Raw genomic sequence first — 19,715 nt, 5'->3', positions numbered from 1 at the left:
TAGTCCACATTTTTATCAAATAATGATAACACATTATGTGTATGACATGATGGTAGGAAGGAAATTAATACAGTGGACGAACAAAATCAGGATCCAAAACAGCAGGATTAAATAGGATCTTAGCAGGATTCAATCTAATAATTGATACATATGCACATAGGCATTTAAAACAGCAAGAGTACAAGTTCTGTCTGAGACACATTCTCATACCACATCACATGCAAAAAGACATGGAGATTTCAGTAAACCATAAATTTAATAGGAGTCAATCCAAACAATGTGGGTGCCCAAAAATTTAATATACACTTAGGCTACAGTTAACATAAATTTAGTGTTCAAAAAAAGAGAGGTAATCAAACTTAGGACTGATTAGACCACACCTGGATTATTATATCCAATTTGAGACGACATACTTTAAGTGAGCTACTGATGAATTAAAGGGTATCCAAATGAAAGAAGTCATAATGAAAGGTAACAAAGTCATTTCATATGTGGAACAGTTGAAGAAACATAGTATTTCATGTAGGGGTGGAGAATCTGCTACAAATATCTAAAAGGCTATTGTGAGAAAAAAACAGATTTAATATTTTTCTGGTACGTCAAAGAAACTAAAATTGAACAGGCAGACGAGTGAGGTCCATATAAGGAAATGTTAAAGTTGAAAAAGAAATGAACAGAGTGCCTCAAGACTATGTATTTCCAATGACAGGGAACTTACTGTCATTAGAGGTATAAGTCATTAAAAATAGGGCAGACAAGACATAAGCATCAAAGTTTTACCAGAAGACCTTTAAGGTAATTCTAACCTGGAATTTATATGATTTTAGGTTTGTTTTTTAATTGGTAAAGAAAATGGAGGGCAGAAAATAAATTATTCCTCTCTTCTTAGTTCTTTCTTGTTCGGATCCTAAAGGGAATTATAAAATGCTAAGGAGATAAATATACTACCGGTGGGCCCTGGTATATACAAAAATGTGGAGTAAGGTTCACCTGTATTTCAAAATTCCAAAATTCCATCACTATCACTGTGTCAAATGTTCTAAGATAAAGAGGATACAGCAGGGGAAAAGAAGAAGGAAAGCAGCAACAGTTACGGAGCTGATCCTACCAACAGTTACATTACAGAACATTTGGCCCAGAATCAGTTAGTGAGTGACAAGAGAGGGTTCAGTTTTTCAGAATGAACGAAGAAACAAACAAACAAACAAATAGCTAGTATCACATACTTCTGACAGTTTTATCATGTAAAGTTGGGGAAGCACACTACCCACCCCCCATTTGCATACCCCATCAACACATCTTAGACTTTCCACCCTATTTTGGAATAGGATAGAAGTTCATTCCCAAAAGCAACTTTGTCTTTCCTATGCATTTTGATTGCAGTTAAGACATTACAATAAAAGAAATTGATGCATATTAAATACTTTCTCAGACCAATATGTGTAATTTAAAGTTCACAAATATTTGCATATTTTAGATTTAGATGTAGTGTATCTCTTGGGCAAACTCTAATACCAACATGAATATTCTAACTACTCTCCATATGCAAGTAATAATATTTTGATATCAAAGTCAGTTTGGATTATTTCTTACCTTTTCAACATCTGCCTTGGTTGCATTAGTATCATTATCCAATCTTTCATAACTCTGTTGTGCCTTTTCTGCCTCTCTACATTCTCTTTCAAATTTCTTTTTACTCTGTTAAAAAAATTAAAATATCACATTGAGAAATAAAACTAGATTTACAGTACTTCATTAAAAAATAACTTTAAAGGCCAGCCTGGTGGCACAGTGGTTAAGTGCACACGTTCTGCTTTGGCGGCCTGGGGTTTGCTGGTTCGGATCCCAGGTGCGGACATGGCATCATTTGGCACGCCATGCTGTGGTAGGCATCCCACATATATAGTAGAGGAAGATGGGCATGGATGTTAGCTCAGGGCCAGTCTTCCTAAGCAAAAAGAGGAGGATTGGCGGCAGATGTTAGCTCAGGGCTAATCTTCCTCCAAAAAAAATTAAAATAATAACTTTAAAATGTTGCCACTGTGTATTATATAGAACTGCACACTGAAAGTAAAATTTTTCTAAATTAGAAATTATACTATTACAATCAATCCATGTGCGTTAAATATCAAACATTATACACTGTGAAGAAAAGAAAAATCATAGACATGACTGAGTTAACATTTATTACATCTCTTCCAAACAAGAAAAAAAATCATATGTATTTTGTAATTTTCTATTATAAGCTCATCTTCAGCAGGACTTTTTTGATTTGTTTGGTGTTTTTGGTTTGGTTTTTGCATGTTTGTTTGACTGGTTGGTTTTGGTGTCTGCTTGGTTTTATTTTTTTGGTGGGATTCCAATGTAGCCTGGGATGTGGAAATGTTCCTCCAAAGTGGTTTCAAGTTGTTTCTTCCAAGTGTTCCAGGAATATCACCAGCCCAGAAGTAGGCCTTTAAAAGATTTTTTATTTCATTCAAGTTACTATGACTTTGTAAAACCTATTCACAACTGAGCCATGTAATATATACCATAATTTCCTTTCCTATATACTTTTTTTTTTATCCTGGAGTTAATGTCTTTTTTTCCCCAGTTTGCTTAATTTTCAGTGTACTTTTAATACATGGCTGTTACCTTGGGATTTCCCTTCACCATTATCCAGGGGATTCCTTTCACCTCTCCCTTGATTTGAATCCCCTATTTCCTAGTTCCATGCCTTCTCCTTACTTGGTTCATTTCCTTATTTTGCTGGAACACATTTGGCAGTAGTTTCCTAAAAGGTTTGTGGGAGATAATTTTCTAAGTCTCCATGGCTAAAAATGCCTTTACCATCGCTTTCAATTGATAAAATATGGCTGGGTATAAAACTCCTGAGTCAGAAAAATTATCTTGCTTCACAAATGTAAACGTACTACTCCACTGTCTTCTAGCTTCCTGATCCATTCTGACTCACGATCCTTCGCATAAAATGTTTATTTTCTGTTTTGTTTTTCCTCTTTAGAGGCTGGTAGGATCTTCTCTAACTGCTCCGAAATTTCATGAAGATATGTTTTGCTGTGAATCCACTGTACTGGGCACCTGGAAAATCCTTTCTATCTGGAAACTCATGTCTTTCTGTTCTGGGGAATTTTTCTTGAATTATTTTTGTCCACTTCCTATGTTTTCTATTTTTTAGGATGCTTAATATTTTGAAAATGAACCTATCAGATAAGCCCTGTAATTTTCTTATATTTTCTCTCATATTTTCAATCTCTGTCATTTTGCTCTACTTTCGGAGAGATTTCTTCAATTTGATTCTTTCTAGTACCTTTTTCATTTCTGCTATCATAGAGTTCTCTTTTGTTCTCTGTATGTTCCCCCCCCCTTTTTTTTTTGAGGAAGATTAGCTGCGAGCTAACATCCACTGCCAAACCTCTTCTTCACCCCCTGCTGAGGAAGATTGGCCCTGAGCTAACATCCATGCCCATCTTCCTCTATTTTATACGTGGGATGCCTGCCACAGCATGGCTTGATAAGTGGTAGGTACATAGGTCTGTGCCTGGGATCTGAACTGGCAAACCCCAGCCACCTGAAGCAGAGTGTGCGAACTTTGCTGCACTACCAGGCTGGCCCCTGTACGTTCTTTTCTTTTTTTCTTTTTTTTTACTTTTCATTAAGATTATGATAGTTTACAACCTTGTGAAATTTCAGTTGTACATTATTGTTTGTCAGTCATGCTGTAGATGCACCCTTTCACCCTTTGTGCCCACCCCCCATGTCCCCTTTCCCCTGGTAACCATTAATCTGTTCTCTTTGTCTACATGTTTAACTTCCACCTATGAGTGGAGTCATACAGAGATTGTCTTTCTCCATCTGGCTTATTTCACTTAACATAATACCCTCAAGGTCCATCCATATTGTTGTGAATGGGACAATTTTATCCTTTTTTATGGCCAAGTATTATTCCCGTATGTTCCCTTTTTTAATAGTATCTTGTTCTTATTTCATGGGTATAAACCTTCTCTCTTCCCTTTGAGAATATTAACAATAATTTTGGGTGTTTTGATTATTTCCACATCTTATTTCCATTTCCTTTCATAGTCACTGTTTCTTCACTGTTGCTTTTGCCTTACATATTACTTTTGGTCTCTGGTGTTTACATTAGACGTTTTAAACATCTGGGGCTTCCTACCTATTTGCTCTTATTCAAAAAGCCAAGTGAAAGTTCTGCAGGTGGGACTTATGGATTATGGTCTTTTCCTCTAGCGTGATATGGCCAGACAGTTTCCTTTGAGAAACCCTGGTATCCATATCTATAAGTCTTTCCTCTCAAGTTGGTTAAAATCCCCAAGAGACTCTTCCAATTTCTTGTCTGGAAAATATACACCTTGCTACCTATATTCTGAGAATTGCTCAGAAGAAAGTAGAGCATGTCAACATTTTCTACTTACCTAACCCCATTATTAGAACCAGTTATGATCTCAATTTCTTGTCTTGGGGATTACAAAACTCTACAGATAGTGCAAATGCGGACTCCAAACTTCATAACTACAAGGTCAAAAGGTTTAAATACCTCACAGGATACCTCCCCTCCTCTGACCTTCAGATAGAGACAAATTTCTTTGATGTCTCCCTTGGCCAGTGGGCAGAGTTCCTGCAGTCCACCTTTCACTAAAGGTTTAGTCCTTCAAAGGTTCAAACTTTATACAGGGGTCTCAGTTCCAATTCTGCACAACATACAGAGCTAAAACCTAATCTCTGTCTCTGTGTGAGTATTAAAACTCAAGCCCTCAGCAAGGCCTAGTGAACCACCATACCCCAACACTTCTGCCCCATACTGCAAATATGAGGTATCAGCTCATATACCTGTTGCTCAGCTTTTATTTTACCCTTAGTTTCTAGTAGCTAGAGATTTCCTTTTTCAGGTAGCTCTGCTAAGAGCTTAAAATACAATAAAAATATTTTAGCTTTTATATCTAGTCATTTACAGTCAAATGGTTTCTGAGTTAGCTTAGTTTGCCACGTAGCTAGAACCAGATAAACTGTAATTTACATCAAATAAATGTGCTCAGAACTTTTTAATAAAATTCTTTAAATGTACTTACTATTTTGATTAGTATTAGACATCAAACTATAATTATAATTTATTCAAAGCACATAAATGTATCTGAATATACAAACAATACAGAATGTCACTTTCCTATGAAGATTAAGATTAAATTTCCACATTTAATTCTCTGAAACTCAGTTCAGGGCTATGTTTTCAAATTGAGTAGCTATAGGCTACTAATTTTGGTGCAATCTGAGGCTTATTATATACAAAGTATTTTTAGTGTGTTATTATTTGTGGAAAAAAAACCTACCTAATAATTTCCTTGCAATAGCAAAAAAATCACTAGTACAATAACATTAAAAATACTCCTTCTCTCAAAGATATTATATCATTATATAATACAGGAATATACTCCAGAAAAGATTTTCCTTCTTCATCCATCATGTGGCAGACTAAACAACAACTTCTTCTACTCGTCCATCCTTTCTTAGAAGAGTGCACCATCCCAGTATAGAGGCAGAAAACAGTTGATACGTCCTTTACCAGCTTCCCCACAGCTGGGGCATGGATAAGTAATCTAATCCTGTCAAAGGCACCCATGAGGAAGTCTGCTGGGGGTTTTCTGGGAAAGTTTTCCTTCGCTGATAATAAGGAACAGTTAGAAGAGAAATGTTCCCTTTTCCTGCTTCTGCATGCAGCTGAATGAGGATGTGGTACTTAGCTGCTTAAGTTAACTGATGACCATAAAGGGTTGTCTGAGGAAAAAAGCCAACACGATCAAGATGGCAAAGCAGACAGACAGAAAGGAGAGGCAGCCTTGGTAACATCCCTGGTCAGAGCTACTGACCAACTCTGGAACTGTTCCATTTCCAAGCCCTGCTCTTATAAACTGAGATGCTCTGTTAATTGGAGTCACCTAACGCACAGACCTGGCATCTCTGACGCCTCTATCTTTTTAATCTCTGACCAGTCCTCCAAAATCTTCTTCCCAGGCTACTCTCTTTTGCCCTCATCTTAAATGTCAGTGCTGCCTATTTTGTCTATCCTGGGGTTAATAGTTGTCTTTTAAATTCTTTTTCTCAATTTTCAATATTCCGCCACTAATTCAACCTGTCTCTCCCAGTTCTTTAAATCTCCTCTCAATTATTTCAAACATATCAGCAATTTTATAATTTCGTTTTCTCAATTAAACAGGAAGACATGGAACTAGGAAATAGGATCCTGTACATATCTGTACCTGTTACACAGAAATTATAGTTGCCTGTCTCCTTCACTAGACTGCAGGCTGCACAAAAACAAGAACCATATCATATTCACTTTTTCACCAGGACTCAGTACATGTGAAGGATGCCTTCAGTAAACACGAGTTGAGCTGAACTCACCTTTATTTCATGTTATTGTTAATGCCTTAAAGAAATCTCTCCTACATTTTCTGATGCTTCTTTCTTACGACCTCTATAACTTTTGCTTAATAACTGCCAATTGTTCTAAAGGCAAGTCAGCACATATTAACAGGAAAGATTTGTGCCAACACCAATTTTTAAAGGGACCAATGACTCATAAGTGTAGGAGTATGTTATTTTGTGCAAATGAAAACATACATATACACACACCCTCATTAGGTGGCAGACACTAAGGATGCTAGTTAAGGCAATTTAAAATTTAATAAATGTAACCACTCCCTAAAAGTCTTGCTGAAACTAATTAGAAAGAAAATCAAAACAAAAAATAAAAATAGACTATTAATACACCTAAAAATTCTCAATTAGCACTAGTGATTAGAATCTTACATCATTAATGACAGTTATATAGTAGAAATTTAATCTAAGCTTTGAATATGTGTTTTTAAAAAGGAAAGAAAAAAGGCTGAAAAAATGCAGGCTAACGCATGAGGTTTTTTTTTTAATCTCAAACTTAAAAGTCCTTTTCCCAACAACCACAAACTAAACTGATTAATTTAACATGCAAAACTGCCTTCAGCATAATTTTCAGGGAATACACAGTGCCCATCATAAAAATATGCAGGTAAAGAGTAAACTGCTTGCTAACCTGAGGGTTCAAAAAGAATATTAATCTTATACTACAGAACATCATCTGGTAGACTATTTTAAGTAAAGGAGACAACAATGTTCCATGTAAACATCTTGCTTTTCAAATAACTGTATGCCAGAACATTTAAGAAAAACAACATTAATATCTACTCTTGGAAAGTTTATAAAGTAAATAATTATTACACTTTCAGAGTTTTGCCCTATAAAATACTTTATTTCCTACAATGAGATGGTCTAGTACCAGCATCCCAATACTAGGAACATTTGCATTTCATAGAAATCACTGAACTGGAAGACACATTTCATGTAATTTAGTCCACTGTCTTCATTTTTCATAATAAAAATGAAGTCAAGAGAAATGACCTGCTAAGGAAAAGATAGAACTGGAATCTAGGTCCTCTCAGCCTCAGTCAAACGGTCTTCTAAGATACATCACTATCTCTCTAACATGTCTATCCTCCATCAGTATTTTATAGTAACTACTGCAAAGTCAAAAAGAATTTTCCTAAATGTTTACAATTATCTGAAGATTATAGATTTGGTACAATTATAGAACCATATAGGAAAGAAAAATGTCAAAATGACTTCACGTTCTCTATGTATACCAATGGCTAATTATGAATAAAACATTGAGAAATACTGAACTCAAATAGACATGAAGCAGAAGAGAATTTAGGTCTAAACTAGTCCACAAAATTTTATGTTAACCATGAAAACATTATAACTCACATTATCCATCTGTTTCCAGCACATGTCAAGGTATTGTTGAGCTTTTCGTCCCTCTTGAAGATGCTGAAGATCATAACAACCAAAAAAACAAACAAAAAATTACATTTAAATAGTAAATGAAGTCTAAAGTCCCCAAAAGAATTTACTTTTTTTTCAAGGTACTAATTATATAACTTTATCAAGACTTAGGGAGAGATTATTAGTAAAGCAAAGCTCTCTAAAATGCATTTTATAGCGTATTATTTGAATAGTTTAAATATAACCTTTAAGATAGATATAATCTCTAGGAAAATACATGATTGTCTTGAATAGGGGTTGACAAACATTTTCTATAAAGTGTCAGATAAATATCGTAGGCTTTGCAAGCCACAATGTCTCTGTTACAAATATTCAACTCTGCTGATGCAATGCAAAAGCAGCCACAGGCAATACATAAGTGAATAAGTACGGGTCTGTTCCAATAAAACTTTATTTATAGTCACTGAAATTTGAATTTCATATAGTTTTCACATGTCATGAAATATTATTCTTCTTTTGATTTTATTTTCAACTATCTAAAAATGTAAAAAACATTCTTAGTTCGTGGGAATTAAGAAACAAAAACAGGCAGTAAGCTAGATTTGGCCCATGGGCTGTAGTTACCAAACCTTAGTCTTAAATCAAAAAAATCATAAATTAGCAGGAGAATCTTGAGATAATTTTAGTTAGAAGAAATTTGGTGAAATAGAAAACCAGTTTACGCTGAACATACATTATTTTTAAAAAGCAAACTACTTCATTTCTGTGAAAATATTTTATATATTATAAATGGATAAAAATAATAAGAATTACCATTTTTCTTTCAGTTTTCAGATCATGAGCATATCTCATTAATTCACCATAAACTCTGTGCGCCATTTCTTCTGCTACTACTTCTCGCTGTCCTGCATAGTCATTTAACTCGTTAAGGATGTTAAAAAAGGCTATACACGAGGTAAACCTGACAAAAACATATTAAAAAATGGTGAAATTTTTTTTTTATTTTCATTATAAATGTTTCTTATGAGGTATGGCTTGAGCTTGATGCTTGATAAATTTTAATATACTCAATCCTAAATCTCAGCTACTAGCTCTAAATTAACTTTGTATGCAAAGAATCCTGCATTAAGCTCAAGTTGTGCATGTTTGTATATCTTCAAGTAGTCTTACTTTTTAAATAAAGGGATATTTGAGGTCAAAAATAATAGGAATACTACCTGCAGGCTCTTTTGGCATACTGGATCTCTTAAGTTGCCAACTGACTGGCCTGGGCTTGGGAATGAACTTGGTTGGATTCCTAGGCTTGGCAGCTGAACCTGTTGCAGAGATGATGTGCTTGCTCTCGAGGACAGAACCTGCCAATCATACCACTCAAATGCATCTCGATGGCTGATCTACAGAAAAACTTTGCTATCAGCTCTGGACACAGCTGCCTGTATACCTGCCCACATCCTGAATGGAAGTAAAGTGCCATTATAATTGACACCAAAGGAGGGTAAGAAGGGGCAAAAATAAGGGTAAAAATATGTGTGTGGAGGGAAGGAGAGAAACAAAGAGAATCACTGTATTAAAATGTATAAATCTATTTTGAATACACTGCCAAACATTCTTATAGTTGAAGGCAGACAGCTCAGATAGGACTACATTAACACTAAACCTGAGAATCCTAACAACTGACAACTATACACAAAGTCATTAAGTCTAGTCTCTTTTTGTTTCTGCATTTTATAATCATCCACCTATCCCTGTTTAAGATGGCCAAAAAGCTCATAGGCAACTCCCAACCTTTACTCAGGGTTCCAAAATTACCCTGAGAAAATCTCATTTCTTTTCATTATCTCTTTAAACCAATCAGCCAAATTGTTTTACTACCTCTAAGAGTAAAAGCAAGAATCTAACAAGTTGAAAACTACAAAATAAAGTATGGAAAAAATACCCTTTTCTTCTGGAGACTAAATCACTCTAGTGGAGTCCCAGTCTACATCTTACTTGGAAACCCACACTGCAACTCTTCTTGAAAACTATTATCAAGCCCACTTAAGCATTCATCCTTATAAGAATAAATAGCAGTTCCCTTTTTCATAAACACCATAATTTTTTACTAAAACAAACTTTTAAACAATCTTTATAAAAAAGCTAACAGCATATTTATTTTACTAAATAACAAAAACATAAGTATTATTTAAAATTTTAATATGCAATAATAAACAAGTATATAATTTACCTTGGCTCTTCATCTTTGGAGGAACGTTTGGGACAGTACTTCTTAACCAGATTTCTATAGGAAGAAGATTTTTTTTCACTTGTAAAAAATACTGTTGTTGAAATTAAAATATTCTAAGTTTCCAATTTCATTAAATCAAGGATTTAATGATATACAATTAAGACAGCAGTGTGATCATCTACTAACATTATAATAATATATGACCATTACTTACATTTTGTTCTTAAAATACTGACACTTGTAGAAAGAAATGTTATTTCTGTGTTTCTGTGTTTATGAGTGTAATCTAACAATTTGGTCAATTATGCTATCAAATAAGAAAAGAGATAAGAGAAAGAATAAAAGAAACAAAGCACTCAGTATGTGAACCTGAGTCAGGGCAGAAAAATTCATATTTCAAAGAAATACCATCGTTATTTTGTTTTGCAAATCAGAGATTTTAATGCTAACTAAAGTAAAATGTAAACAGATGCAGACTCACTAACAGGATAAAAGAACAGTTGGTCAGCATCCTCCGTAAGCTCTACTTTTACATGAAAATCATTATGTGATCCTTAACCCTCTTTTTTCAGGCAAATGAATTACAATCGGATTTGTAACTTTCTCTGCCTTCATCTACGTCAGTTCTTGACAGTCTCAGATTAGAATGCCACCCCATTTCATCTATGCAAAATCAGAGGCAGACCAGCACATGGACTCTGCAGTCACACTGGACTACCTGGGTTTGAATCCTAGCTGTTTTGTGTGGCATCTATGCGACCTTGGGCAATTTACTAACCCTTTCTGTGCCAAGTTTCCTTTAAATGGTGATACCAGTACCTACCACAGAGGGTTATAAGAACTAAAGTGGATGACATTTGAAATGAAAGCATTTGCCATAGTGCTTTATACCCACGCTCCTCAAAGTATGGTCCATGGACCAGTGAAGGTCCAGAGACTCTTTGTTACCAATGCATAACAAACTAAGTACAGAAGTTGAAAGTAATTTTATGTCTGTTGAATCTAATAATAAAAAATGAGGGCCTGTATTCTGTATGTCTCTTTTTATGTCATTTTTTCTAGTATTAAAATTTTATTGATTTTATAAAAGCATCAGAACCCAATGGATTGGAAACTTACAAAAAAACTAGTTCATCATCACAAATAATTTGAGATACAATGCTTTAAAGTATAAGCATTTTTATGATAAATGGTCCTATGGTCTTTGAAATAAGTACTATAAAAGAATCACTGTCTTGATTATTCTCAGATTATTATCAATTCATCCCACTTACTCAATTCAGTTTATTCATTCTACAAACAATTGTCTACTATGTGCTAGGCACTGTCTAAGTAACCGTGCACATCAGATATGAAAGAGTACCCACACTCAGGAGACTTACACTCTATTAAAAGAAGACAAGTGTATACCAATAATTACAACATACAACATGATAAGTGCTACAATAAAGTTAAGCAAATGGTGCGATAACAGAAAAGAGAAGGAAGCCCTAAAACCCTAAGGAGTAGCGGAAAGAACAAGAAAGACACTAAGAGTCTGGATTAACATTTATTGAGTTTTTGCCATTAAGAAACTCATAGTCGTCAGTGGTTGTGAAGTAAGGTACAAGAAGAAAGCCTTAGGTTTATTTTTTTTATAATTTTTTTTACCGAAAGCTTTAGCAATATTTATCATATTAGTACACTAGCACATGCACATAATTTATAAATAACTGTGTGGGCACGTGCTCAAACAATTTTTATAGATGAGCAATAAAAAGTTCAGAGACCACTGGCCTACAGAGATTCAAATACATAAAACACCTTTACATACCATAACATGGTAAGAACAACAGAGGGCTCTGGACAGGGGCTTCTCCAGACGAGGAAGGTTGAAATTTCTAATTTCTTAACTTACCCTAAAGAGGTGAGCAGGAATTGAGCAACTGAAAAGCCCTGAAGGGATTCTAAATAGAAAAGATCTAATGAGCAAAGGCAAGGAAGTAAGAGAAAGAACGGCTTTTCTGAAGAACTGTGAATGGGTTCAGTGTTGCTGGAACATCAAGTGTGAGCCAGAGAATGGCAAGCAGTGAGGTTGGGAAGATAGATGAAGACAGCAGAGGCCCTTCTTAAGTCATATTAAGGAACTCTAAATATTCTTAATCGGTGGTTCTTAATCATGGTTACCTGAAACACCACCAAAAACCATTTTTGTGGACAAATTATCAATTCAAATATCAGCAAATCTTCTATGTGCCACACATTAATTATTTCAGGTACTACACTGACAGAAAGAAAGGAACGAATCATAGCTAACAAACTACTACTGTGCATGACCTACATCCTTTCTAAGTAAAAACTCAAAAGGGAAGATGGAGAAGAGATGATGTATAATTCAAGAAGTTAATTAGAATAGGCAAATCCACAGAGACAGAAAGTAAATTAGTGGTTGCCAGGGCCTGAGGGAGGGGTGAATGGGGAATGACTGCTGATGGGTACAAGGTTTCTTCTTGGGATGATGAAAATTCTAAAATTAGATAAGGGTGATGGCTGCACAACTCTGTGAATACACTAAAAAACCACTGAATTGTATACTTTAAAAGGTTAAATTTTATGGTATGTGAATTATAAAGCTGTTAAAGGAGAAGGAACGGCTGTTGGATAAGCATTCGTCTGATACAGGTACATCAAACTCAACAACTCTAAAATGGAATTTATCTTCTTTTATTATTTTGTTATATTAATAACCTTACTATTTTGTTATATTAATGGCACCATGATCCACCCAGATATTTAAGCCAAAAATCTGGCAATCATCCTACACATTATGAAGTTTCTCTCACCTTAAGGTGTTCAAGTCCTATCGATTTTATTTCCTAATAAACTTTAACTTTTTTTTAGTGATAATTTTTACAATAAAAAGGAAAAAATACACAAAAATGAGCCCCTTCTTCACACTTTTTTATTGCTTTGGATACAAATGTGTGAGGACAAGATGACTGAAGATACTTCAACATCTTGCAACCATAAGCGGGAACACCAAGGAATTCACAAAAATGCCCTGACATCACTAAGCTCTGGAATCCCGTTTCCAAACTTCCTGTTACGTGAGAGGATTCTTACTTGAAGCTGAATGCTTCTTAACTGACACTACAGTAATAGCTAAGTAAAAACGTCCAAATAGACAAATCTAGTAAAAATTGGAACTCTGAAGAAACTTCTGGGATCAAGATATAGATGTGACACAGACTCAACATGTGTGAGGACAATAACAAAAACAACAGGAGCTACTCATTTGTCAACCTATATTCTTTGCCAATCTCGATGCTAAGCGCTTTACATATAATCTTATGCTTACAACAAATCTGAAAGCAAGTGTTATTAGCCCTGTTTTACAGAACTGAAACACATTAGGTAACTTGCCCATGGTTACATAGCTAGTAAAGGACAAGGCCAAAACCCAACTCACATCTGATTCCAACACCTGAGACAGTTAAAATAATGAACGAGAATGAGGCTACCCAAGAAGTATGAAATGAGAAGGTAGCCAAAGATAATCTAGTAATATACATTTAGCAGGGAAGGAAGAAGAGCTGCTTGAGAAGAGCAATAAAGATGAGCAGTCAGGTAGACTAGAGGTAAACAAACTATGGCCTGCCCAGCTGCCTGTTTTGTAAATAAAGTTTTACTAGTACACACCACTCTCATTCGTTTATGTATTGTCTATGGCTGATTTTACACTATAACAGCAGAGTTGAGTAATTGTGACATATTTATCCGAAAATTTATTCTCTGGCACTTTATTTAAAAAAGTTTGTCAACCCCTAAGATAGATAACTCAGAAAACCTAAGAAAGTATATCAGTGAAGATGAGGGATTTTTTTTTAAGTTCTAAAAAGACAGAAATAGTCAATTCACCAAACAGATACATTAAAACTGGTACCAAAAATATCCACGGAATTAGCAATTGCAAGGTAACTGATTAACTTATTAGCTAGTGTGGTTGTAACAACCACAGTCTCCAATCTATATAAATGGGTGTATTCTAGAAATTACTTTCAAGGTCAGTGATTTTCAACCATGAATTACTTTAAATAAAAACAAGTAAACTTGGGCAAAGAACATTTCAAAGAGCAAGTATTTTCAAACTCTGAATGTATTTTTGTATATCAACATTTTAAGCATTGTTTAGAGTTCTAGGCTGGAGTAGACATCTGTTGTTTTGCCCACCTGCATCACTCACTACCCTTCTTTCTTTTGGGAACAGCTTGTGACAGACACATTTCTGCTCATCAAAAACCATGTTATTTCGTACATATCCCAGGGGCCTTGAAGTTAGGCGGGACCACATGGCTAATGCTGTAGAACGCACTGTAAGCTCTGTGTAACTACCCGGCTGAAGCATTAAGAGCTCGTGCATAACCCTCTGGGCTCCCTCATTCCCTGCTGAAGCAACTGTGGAGGCTTCACGTTGAGATGAACAGACGAAGATAGTCTGGAATCTTATCTTACCACATGGGCTACCCTAGAGAGGCATCACCCGGACCTGTGGCCAACTTTGCACAAACAAGTGGTAAGTTTTTGCTGTGTAAAGCCCCTGGGACTTGGGAGTTATTATTCTAATACAGCCTAATATATCCTAAACTACAGCTCCTTCCATGTCGTGTCTATTAGCTGTGGTGGGGTTGGCCACATATTAAGGTCCAGGAATATTTGTTTGATCCAGGCCCACTAATCTAGGCCAGTGAAAGTCAATCCTAAAATTTCAGTTGTAATTCTTGAGAAGAGATGTTTTCTTTCTGCTGAAGTTAAGTTGATAGGACATAATTCTAGAACTACCACGTGGGAAGAGACTACTTGGGAATTAAAACAACAGAGAGGAAAGCAAAACCAAGAGAAGAGAAATCCTTAACATTTTTCGGAATATCCAAGATCCCTGAACTTCTCACTCACATAAGCCAATAAATTCCTCTCCTTGCTTAAACCAATCTGAGTTGGGGTTCTGACACTTGAAAGAATAATGACTACCCGAGGGTAACCACGAAAGTAATAATATAGCTTAAATACAGCATAAACAATGCTAATTTGAACTTCAGCTTCTGGGAGGAAGAGCACATATATCACAAGAGGGAAGGGGAAGAAGAAGAAAGTAACATTACTTTTAGCTTTTGAGCCATGCAGGGTTAGCCCTCAGCAATTTTTTTCTAATCATTCTTGTCTCTTTATGTAAAAGTCACTCATCTATAGGCAACTCTTCCCAAACTGCAAGTATCCAGAGCCCTCCGAAACCACACACAAGCCACTAAAGACGCCATCCACGCCACCTTGCCACTAGAAAAACTACAGCCTGGTCCAAAACGTTCTTCTGGTATTTCATCAAATCAAAACTTCTGTTCTAGGAAAACATTTGTTCTGAAGAAGACAACAAATTATTAATAGTACTCACTTATAGGGAGGGGGACTGGGAAGGGATTCAAATTTAAATGTTTGAATACTGATCATATACTGTTTTTGTAATTTTTTAAAAAAAATTAATGAGAGAAACATACAAAAAGAATTTATCCTCTCAAAGCAGCTGATCTCAGTTGGGTCTTCTAAGAAAACAGTCTCAAGTCAGAAAAAATTCACACGGAGGTGTGAACGGTTAATAAGCCCCACAAATCCCTGCTTTGCGTATTTAACATAATAAGTTTATTAGGTCAAATAAATCTCAGACTAGCTTGTCTGAAATATGTAAGTGTAAAGCATTCAGGATGCTCCTAAACTAAAAATATTTTAGGCAATTCATCTCCCTCAAGAAATCTGCCCTTAATGTCAGTTCCCCTAGGCTATTCTTTTTTAGAAACTTTTCCTCTCTTCTAAGTACAGAGATTCTGCAAGTAACCAATTATGATAGCAGTTTATATGTAAGATGTTTTTGAGTAGAGTGTCATAAATCAGGAATTGAAACAAAGTTTTATACATATACAATACATATTATAGAAATTATAATAGATGTCATAGATACGCTGGTACTTTGCTTTAATGCAGGTGTGTTTCATCCATGTATTCTAAGGACCTTAAGATCATATGCTCTGCATACAAAGGAATGAATATTGTTCCTTCAGTGATCTGAGAAGGCTTCTAAATTTAATGGGTTTCTCCAAAAATTACAGTATTCTATTTATATACATGATATTAAATATTTTATACTACTTAGTTTATATCTAAATTGTTGATTTTAATCTTTTTTACCCATTCTAGTTATGTCATGTTTACATTTATTTTTATTTTAGTGAGAATTATAAAACATTCCAAGTAATTTCTCAAGACTTTAATTCACTTTTACTAAAACTACATTTTACAATTAAATGATAGAGTACAAGATCTCAAAAAATTTTAAAGGCTGAAAATCACCTCTATAAATTTTTCAATCTTTCAACAGTTGAGAGGCTGAGTTCTAATTACTGTTTAACAGGTGATCAATACCATATTTATTTGTAAAATGGGATACAAATCATACTATTTCTTCTGGCAAAAAGGTAGTATTATACACCTGAGATTAGCATCCCTTTTCTTAACTGCCCTCCCTGTATCTAACAGTTAATATGCTTAGGAGTTGCCAGATTAATACAAATGGTCCTATCTGTGGGCCTCAGTTAAGTGATCCAGAGACAGTAACCTGAATCTAGCTGGGCCAAAGAGTTCTCCTGGAATTTTTAAGTCTTTGGCCCTGATACAGCTTTGAGGCCAGTATGAGAGCTGAACCTCTGAGACATAAAACTGGCACTGTAGGGGGCCAGCCTGGTGGTGCAGCGTTTAAATGCCCACCTTCTGCTTCAGCGGCCCAGGGTTCGCTGGTTCGGATCCTGGGTGCAGACATAGCAGCGCTCGGCAAGTCATGCTGTGGTAGGCGTCCCATATACGAAACAGAGGAAGATGGGCATGGACGTTAGCTCAGGGTCAGACTTCCTCAGCAAAAAGATTGGCAGCAGTTAGCTCAGGGCTAATCTTCCTCAAAAAATATAAAATAAAATAAAATTAAAAAAAAATAAAATAAAATAAAGTAAATAAAATAAAATAAATAAAATAAAATAAATAAATAAAATAAAATAAAATAAATAAATAAATAAATAAATAAATAAATAAAAAAAACTGGCACTGTTGGTGACTGTTTCCTGCCATGTGGAGAAAGCCAGTCTGCACTAAAAGAATGCAGTCATTCCACCAAAAGAAGCAAGAACAAAAAAGACAATGACAGCAAAGGGCTCTGGCTGTGTTTCAGATACTGACTTTTTTCCTGTGACCTAGCTGCATCCCAGGCCTTCCAGCAGCTTGACTGTTCAATCTCTTCTTGAACTCAATTAAAAAATCAAATCAATAAAAGATATTAAAAAATAAATCCCTAAGTTTCTCTTGTCATTAAATTTCCCATTATACTCAAACTGGCTCAACTGGATTTTCCACCACTCATAGCCACGAATCTTTTCTCATATAGTTGAAAATTAAATGTAAAAGATATCCACATACAAAAGAATGAAGTTGCATCCTCACCTTATACCACATACAAAGATTAACTCGAAATGGATCAAAACCTTAAACATAAGACCTAAAACTATAAAACTCTTAGGAGAAAATACAGAGGAAAAGCTTCTTGACACTGAGTTTGGCAGTGATTTCTTGGATATGACACCAAAAGCACAGGCAATAAAAGAAAAAAATAAACTGGACATCAAAATTTAAAACTTTTGGGCATCCAACACCACAATCAACAGAGAAAAGTCAACCTATGAAATGGGAGAAAGGATTTACACATCATGTATCTGATGAGGGGTTAAAATCCAGAATATATATAAAACACCTGAAAACTTAATAACAAAAAAACAAACAACCCAATTAAAAAATGGGCAAAGAACTTGAATAGCACTTCTCCAAAGATATACAAATGGCCAACAAGTATACAAAAAAAGTCAGTATCATTAATCATTAGGGAAATGCAAATCGGAACCACAATGATATCTCTTACACCCACTAGGATGGCTACTATCAAAAACACTCAGAAAATAACAAGTACTGGCAAGGATGTGGAGAAATTGGAACCCTTGTGCATTGCTGGTGAGAACGCAAAATAGTTTAGCCACTGTGGAAAACAGTATGGTAGTTCCTCAAAAAATTAAACATAGAATTGCCATATGATTCAGCACTTCCTCTATACACCCAAAAGAATTGAAAGGAGGGACTCAAACAGATAGATATCTGTGCATCTATGTTCATAGCATCTTTACTCACAATAGCCACAAGGTGGAAACAACTCAAATGTTCATCAACAGATGAACAGATAAACAAAATGTGGTATATACATATAATCAAGTAATATTCAACCTTATAAAGGAAGGAAACTCTGACACGTGTCCCAACACGGATGAACCCTTATAACATTATGCTAAGTGAAATAAGACAGTCATAGAAACACCAAATACTGTATGATTTCACTTGAGGTTCCTAGAGTAGTCAAATTCATCAAAACAGCAAATAGATTTGCCAGGGTTAGGGGGAGAGGAAAACAGGGAGCTGTTTTTTAATAGGTGTAGAGTTTCAGTTTTTCAAGATGAATAAGTTCTGGAGATTGGTTGCACAATAGTATGAATATACTTAACACGACTGAAATGTACATTTAAAAGTGATTAAGATGGTAAATTTTATGTTAGGTACATTTTACCACAATTTTTAAAAATTAAGTCTACAAAAAAGGGATTACTACAAGTAATATTAGAAGAAATTCTGAATATTGTATTTATTTTTTAAAGGGACATGCTTCATTCTCAATTTTTATACCTCTACCAGTTGCAGATGCTGAAACAGATGACAAGAATAAAGACTTAAGTATTTCTGCCTGAAAGACCTAGGAGAAAAAAAACCAAAGGAGCTTCAATGGATGTGAAGGTAAACAAAGTTAATAGCTATTCTCTTTTCTTAAATGCCAGTTCCTAGTGTTGCTTTATCTTTAGTATGTCAAGGGTACACTGTACCTAAAATGTGAACGGGGCTATGCATGTATAGTATCAGCTTCATAGTCTATACCCAAAGAATATATGCAACAATTCATTGCTATCTAGGATGTGATAGGCATAACAATGTGGTTTCTAGGCAACTGCAGATATTTTAGAAGAATATTTTCAGGTATGTTCAAGATAGAAAAGAGGGAAAAATTATTTGTTCCATTTAGACTGAGGAAGAAGCAGATTGCTGCCACAGATTTAAGTATTATATACCTTTCAGAGAAATTCTGTCCTGCAAGTTGATAACTTGTTTTCCTTCGAAATATCAGATTCTTAAAAGAGAACTATATAACAACTTCGCTGTCCCAGATTCAAATAAGCAGTTAAATCTGTCTGATTTGTCCATATTTTTATATATATAAGATAATGAAATAAAGATTTTTACCTCATTTTAGTTACTGCTACACAATTCAAATAACTACAAAAAGTAAATAAGTTGGAAATAAAACTATTCAAGGTATTATGAAAGAGCTAAGAGATTGACTAAGAGATCTATACACCCAACACCATTAACAACCAAATTATTTTTTCAGTTGTTTAAAAACAGTATGGTCTTTAAATCTTCTTCATTGGAAAACTTATCAAAATATTTGACACAAATGGTTTGAACTTATTTTAAGAGCTTTATGTTTTACTTGTTGGGT

General features: G+C 34.9%; 1 protein-coding gene across 6 annotated transcripts in view; it reads right to left on the bottom strand.

Annotated features, from left to right (window-relative positions):
• The window catches only part of FNBP1L (formin binding protein 1 like), a 120,023-nt gene that overhangs the window by 28,253 nt on the left and 72,055 nt on the right, over positions 1-19,715 (bottom strand). For all 6 annotated transcript variants that reach the window (XM_070486861.1, XM_070486862.1, XM_070486860.1 and 3 more), the window contains 4 exons: positions 10,055-10,108; positions 8,644-8,791; positions 7,813-7,875; positions 1,594-1,698 (listed from right to left, as the gene is read on the bottom strand). In XM_070486861.1, coding sequence (XP_070342962.1) covers positions 1,594-1,698; positions 7,813-7,875; positions 8,644-8,791; positions 10,055-10,108 — 370 coding nt within the window. The remainder of the gene's footprint in view (positions 1-1,593; positions 1,699-7,812; positions 7,876-8,643; positions 8,792-10,054; positions 10,109-19,715) is intronic.

The sequence above is a fragment of the Equus asinus genome, chromosome 16 (assembly GCF_041296235.1).
Source record: "Equus asinus isolate D_3611 breed Donkey chromosome 16, EquAss-T2T_v2, whole genome shotgun sequence".
NCBI lineage: Eukaryota > Metazoa > Chordata > Mammalia > Perissodactyla > Equidae > Equus > Equus asinus.
The sequence above is the reverse complement of the archived record's forward strand: the minus strand, read 5'-3'. Positions and strand labels throughout refer to the sequence as shown.